Source organism: Triticum dicoccoides, chromosome 7B (genome assembly GCF_002162155.2).
Source record: "Triticum dicoccoides isolate Atlit2015 ecotype Zavitan chromosome 7B, WEW_v2.0, whole genome shotgun sequence".
Taxonomy (NCBI): Eukaryota; Viridiplantae; Streptophyta; class Magnoliopsida; order Poales; family Poaceae; genus Triticum; species Triticum dicoccoides.
In genome coordinates this window covers 562331819-562338006 of record NC_041393.1, presented here as the reverse complement: position 1 = coordinate 562338006, position 6188 = coordinate 562331819, and the positions used below count along the sequence as shown (strand labels likewise).

The window sequence follows — 6188 nt, the reverse complement described above, 5'->3', positions numbered from 1 at the left end:
AGCTGAAAATAACACCACATTTAGATTTTACATATTTTTCTAATCAAATTTCATATATAACATATTAAAATCGGATTTACGGTTTAAAAGATATGGATAATTTTATTTTAGATAAACTGCGGATTGATTAACTAAAGAGTTGGGGGGGGGGGGTTTCTGTTAAAATAAAAAAAGATTCAGCTGACTTAAATATGGACGGCGGGTTGATTACCTGAAACGTCAGGGGGTTTTCTGAGAAATAGCAAAAAACGATTCGGTTGTCACTTAAACGTGTACTGCGGGTTAATTTACAGAAAACAGAGGTTTTTTTTGCAAAAAGTGTGTGACGGACGACCAGAAACACTCCGTGCTTTATTATTATTAGGGAAAGAAAAGCATGTTGGTTTAGTCACCTTGTTGCTGATTTTGTTTGCAATTGGCAAACTCTGTTATTTCTAATTATACATGCATTTTCAAATCTACTGTAGTGTTTCTTGGAATGTAATCTGGAGTGGGGTTGTGCATAGGAAGAAAATGGGCATTAGAAATCTCTTGAAACTGCGATCATATTCCAGAACCAAAGTTATTCACGTTTACATAACACGATTTTTTCATTTATTTAATGCTTACTCATGTTAATGGTCTGAATGAACTCAGCAGTTCCATTGTTCTAGGTTAGCCATCAAACAAATAACCTATTTATTTCTTGTGCTTACTAGAGGAATGCTGCTTATGCCTTCTTTCCAGATACTGTCTGAGTTGCGATGCTCTCCATCATGCACACGTGGTATCATTTTGGGAAGCGAACCTATTTGCCCACCCGATTGCTTTCAGTACAAGGGAACAGTTGATGTATTCTTGAAAGTTGTTAGACAGGTAATGCAGCGCAAATGCCGTCAAAAGTTTCTTGTGTTTGTACTAACATCCTGTGGATACTGATAGTTGATATATTTGCTAATCGCTTGTTTCAGGAAGGATTTGGTAGATTATGGAGAGGTACAAATGCTGGCTTGGCATTAGCTATACCAACTGTGAGTCTCTTGCTCTGTCATACTACATTTTGTTGTGCCTTGTGTTGCGTTATTATTAAAAAAAAGAACTTCTGTGAAATCTGTATAATCATGTTAGTACCTCCAACCTCTCGAGTATGTGTGGAGTAGGCAATAGCTTGCGCTTCTCCATGTCATTTGCACCTATTTTTCAAGAACAAATTCGGTGTTTTTACAGGTTTGCTGATACATGTATAACTCATCTTAATAGAAGAAGCCATATATGAAACTGTTATTAATCTGCATATGTAAATAATAGTTTGTATGAGCAAATAATTCTATATCCTAAACAACGTAAACACTGTCATTTTTGTCTTCTGACCTCAGACATACTGTCTGTTAAGTAAGGCAGATATCATCTAGCCTGCACATATTTGTTGATCGTTTTCAAGGCGTCCATAAGGCGGCGCTCGAGTGGTAATGTGCCCTGAAACTTTTTCCGCCTTAAGCGCTTAAGCATACATTAGGCGGTAAGGCGGGGGTTGACCGCCTTGATTTACTCTTAGTTTCTCATATCTTAGTGAATGTATAACACACCCTAAACGAATCTTGTCCATGATCATGTTTTTGATCCCAAACAGGTTGGAATATATTTGCCTTGCTATGACATATTCCGCAACAAGATTGAAGATTTTACAAGAAGCAATGCTCCTGGGTTGACACCATATGCCCCACTAGTAGCAGGATCAGTTGCACGCTCGCTCGCATGCATTGCTTGTTCCCCAATTGAATTGGCAAGGACACGGATGCAGGTAAATATCCAGTTAGTATATTTCATTTCATGTCAGATAAATAATCTTGAGGACAGTTTAGTTTGCACAATTTTAGGGGCCCATGTAATAATCTTGCTCGTTTTATAGAAAGTATCAAATATTGGTGTGTTCCCGGGTGAGCAGTAATAAACTAAAAATAGTAAAACAATTTAAAAGTCACACCCCTATATTTTTTACAACGAACATGTTTGTGTCTTCTAACCGCGTGCAAATTTTTGTGAAGAGACGACATGTTTTGATCTGGGCAGAAGAACATCTGTTTTGAATATTCAATCAAGTAATTATTTATGTTAACAGGCGTATAAGGAATTTCAGCCTGGAGTAAAGCCTCCTGGAATGTGGAAAACATTGCTTGGTGTTCTTTCACCACATGCAAGTTCAAGTCAGAATGGTATGTTGGTATAGTTCGTTCTCATTTTGTATTAGCATACTGGTTTATGTTTAACATCATAGTATCAATCATGTTCTTCAATTTTAAATTTGTTAATTTCCAGTTGGCGCTTCTGTTTTCCTCATTCCAACAACCTGAACTCTTTATTTTTGAGGCAAGAAATTGTTCTGATTGATGAATTAATTAATGCTGAAGCAGTGCAAAACTATCGTGTTCTATGGACGGGTGTGGGGGCACAGCTTGCTCGGGATGTTCCATTCTCTGCTATATGCTGGTCAACGCTGGAGCCGGTAAGTCCATGTTGTTCATGTTTAAGATATGCTAAACCATTTAACAGTTACTTTGGTATACATCTTATCTTGTTGAGGTTACCATGCAGATTCGAAGAAAGCTGCTTGGTCTTGTTGCAGAGGATGGTGATGCGGCTAGTGTGTTGGGAGCGAACTTTGCTGCTGGCTTTGTAGCAGGTAGTCTTGCTGCTGGTGTTACATGCCCTCTTGATGTTGCCAAGACAAGGAGACAGATAGAGGTTTGTGAATTTCATATTTTCTGTATTCTGTATTCTGTTTTCTGTACTATTCTGGAAATAGTCATGAGTGCTTCAGGTTTGCTCCACAAACCATGACCCCCATGAAGCACCATTTCATTTTACCTGCCATCAATTTCATACATATGTTCCATTTATTCATTGCCTTGCTTTAAATTTGCGTATGTTTTTCCATTTCAGAAGGATGCCCAGAAGGCAATGAGAATGACCACGAGGCAAACATTAGTTGATATATTGAGGTATGTCTTCCACATACTGTGAAGTTTTAAGAACAAGTAAAAATTTACATTTCTGCTTTGGTAGCCAACACGCAACCTACAATTGTCAACTGGGCTTGTATGTTAGGCCCTGTTTGTTTCATAAGTCCTAGGACTTTTTTAAGTCCCAACTTATAAGTCACAAGTCCCTACCTGTTTGTTTACAGGGACTTATAAGTCCCGAGTCCCTACCTGTTTGTTTACAGGGACTTATAAGTCCATGTTGCACCGCTGCAACGAGGCTCAGGAGAGGGCCTGTCCGGCGATTGGAGGCACCGCTGCAACGAACCAAGGCAGAACGAACCGAGGCGGGGCGGCGAACCGAGGCAGAACGAACCGAGGCGGGGTGGCGACGGGGCGAGAGGCGGGGCGGCGGCGGGGCGGCGACGGGGCGAGAGGCGGGGCGGCGACGGGGCGAGAGGCGGGGCGGCGAACGGAGCGAGAGGCGGGGCGGCGGTGGCGATTGGACCGAGAGGCAGGCGGCGTGCGGGGAACGAGCCTGGAGTGACGCGGGGTAGGTCCGGCCCGGGATAAGTCCCAATAAGCTCCTCCCTGAGAGTCTTATTTGATAAGTCCCAAATCACCACAATAAGTCCCAATAAGTCCCTTGTGTTTGGTTTAGGTGGGACTTATAGGGACTTTTTTAAGTCCCTAAACCAATAAGTCCCTGGAAACAAACACCCTCTTAATTAGAGCTGTGATTTAGTCAGCTGTTTGAGTTGGGCTTGGGCTAGCTTGCTGGGTCAGGCAACATGGGTCAGTCAGAGCATAATATAAAAGCATTCCTGTATTTCTACTGAACTTTGACAGAGAAGCAATAACAATTTCCACTTGAAAAACCAACCAGGTCTCATAAACTTAACAGTCGTCAGTGCCCTCTAGTTCACATAAGGAGCTCTTCTGGACACTGCTTTCCCCAGAATGGTACATGAAACACTAATTATTGGAATATATTTACAAAACCTAACAAATTCATATTGTGAAAATATTTTTCTAGAAAAATCTTCACATATCATGCTATGTATCTAGTGTAAATAATCAAATAAATATCCATAGCCGTGGCCTGTGGACATATACGCTGCATTAGGCACATCATATGTACTAATGCACTAGCTTTCCAAAATACACATCTGGAAGTCTTGAAAATATCTGGAAAAAGAAAGAGTCAGACACAATGCACTTCTATCATGCTGCATGACTTTTAATCCAAATCCATCATAGCATGATGTGGGGAAAAAGACAATTCAAACTGTGAACAACACTAATTTCAAATGTGCAATGGATAGTACCATGCTTGTATAATTCATTTGTCAGATTTGCCCTTTTTTGTGTCTTGAAGTGTGATGGAATTTGGATTCAAAGATTTTGAGACATGGCGGATGTATGTTGTGCCAATTTTGTCAGATTTTGTTTAGAATTTTTCGTTACATACAAATGATTAATCAACACCCCCTGGCCACCTCTTAATTTTTGTTGAAGCTCCTCTTCTGGGAGACCCATAGCCTTGCAAAGGGTTTAGGGTCAGTTAGCTGGTTATCTTCATGATCCAATTTGCCGTGTACAAAATCATGGCTTGCTTATTTATGATATATCCCTTGAATCCTTGAACGGAAATGAAGTGGATTGGATCAAGTTTCATGACTGCTCTTGATTTTTTTATCCAAAATTTTGGTGCAATGTCCTGTTGCAGCCTTTTCTTGTTTGCCTTTCCAAGTCATTAACCTAGGGAGGTCTTGGCTGGGGAAGCTTTGTTCATTGAAACTTTGTAGCTGTAGTCATAGAATTATCCTTCACAATATGTAATTCACTCGCTGATCAGTCCACTCTGATTTATTTTATCCTGCTAGGTCTGAGGGTCCAAAAGGCTTGTTCACTGGTGTTGGTCCACGCGTCGCTCGTGCTGGACCATCAGTTGGTATTGTCATTTCCTTTTACGAGGTCGTCAAGTATGCTCTTCACCAAAAGAACATGTCATGACCAGGATTTTGTCCGGAAGATAAAACCACCACCTTCTTTTGTAGTAACATGTGACATTCCCCAGATCCGTCTTAGTTTATGCCAGCCACTCAGCTTTGGGCAGGGTAAGGTGTGGTAAAGGCTCAAATTAGAGGATCAAAGTGAGCAGCAATCAGCATTATTTTTCCTGGACGAGGTCCAGTTGTCTCCTGGTAATAATGTTAAAGGCTTTCAGTTTTGCCGCGGAGCGAGCTCCAGTTTTGTCAGAGGGGAATGGACCATATAACATTGATTAACTTACGTAGGAAGATGAATGTAGTGTAAGATGTAGCATTGACGATGATCAATAATACATTGTGCTTTTGTACACTTAAAACTACAGAATAATTTTGTTCTCCCTTGTCTCAAATGCTGATGGATTCCCCTAAATTGGTTGCAAGAAAAATGTTAGCTGGTTTCCTAATTTCAGCAGCGGTGTACTGTGCTACTTATGCTGGCAAAAGTTAAAATCCATGACATCAGTCTTGATATTAAGCAAGTGGACATGCTACATGCCCACCTTCAAAAGATCGTCAAGGAGAAAAGATGTTCAGGATCTAAAGCTTTGGGGCCTGTTTAGTTATCTGCAGCAACTCCAATCAGGCCCGCTGGGTGCAGTCTTTTTTGTTTTCTGGCTGTTTGGTTAGCACTGTTGGCCTGCATGACACGATGCTTAAAGCACCTCTATACCCGGCTCTAGCACCTACTTATATACCTGGCTCTGGAGGACGGCATTCCCTATTCGGCGCTGCAGGCGCCAGTTATAGCTCATTTTGCAGACTGGCGCCTGCAGCGCTCGGAGCTTTGGGGCCTGTTTAGTTATCTGCAGCAACTCCAATCAGGCCCGCTGGGTGCAGTCTTTTTTGTTTTCTGGCTGTTTGGTTAGCACTGTTGGCCTGCATGACACGATGCTTAAAGCACCTCTATACCCGGCTCTAGCACCTACTTATATACCTGGCTCTGGAGGACGGCATTCCCTATTCGGCGCTGCAGGCGCCAGTTATAGCTCATTTTGCAGACTGGCGCCTGCAGCGCTCGGAGCTGGGCCGGCCCATCTAAGATTTTTTGTTTTTCAAAACGAAAAAGAAGTATGTAGTGCGACTCGAACCAGCGACTTCCTCCCGCGAGCTACAATGCACCAACCACCCCACCACCAGACCTCACATGACAAAATTCATTTTTCCATTCATTTCATCT

General features: G+C 41.7%; 1 protein-coding gene across 2 annotated transcripts in view; it reads left to right on the top strand.

The window, feature by feature from the left end:
* The window catches only part of LOC119337757 (mitochondrial carrier protein MTM1-like), a 7320-nt gene extending 1959 nt beyond the window's left edge, over nt 1-5361 (top strand). The window contains exons 3-10 of one of the 2 annotated variants that reach the window (XM_037609938.1): nt 727-855; nt 951-1010; nt 1610-1780; nt 2099-2192; nt 2388-2482; nt 2572-2721; nt 2920-2978; nt 4844-5361. In XM_037609938.1, the coding sequence (XP_037465835.1) occupies nt 727-855; nt 951-1010; nt 1610-1780; nt 2099-2192; nt 2388-2482; nt 2572-2721; nt 2920-2978; nt 4844-4973 (888 nt within the window). In that variant the 3' untranslated portion in view covers nt 4974-5361. The remainder of the gene's footprint in view (nt 1-726; nt 856-950; nt 1011-1609; nt 1781-2098; nt 2193-2387; nt 2483-2571; nt 2722-2919; nt 2979-4843) is intronic. The other variant, XM_037609939.1, reaches the window with a different exon arrangement.
* Nucleotides 5362-6188: the final 827 nt, after the last annotated feature.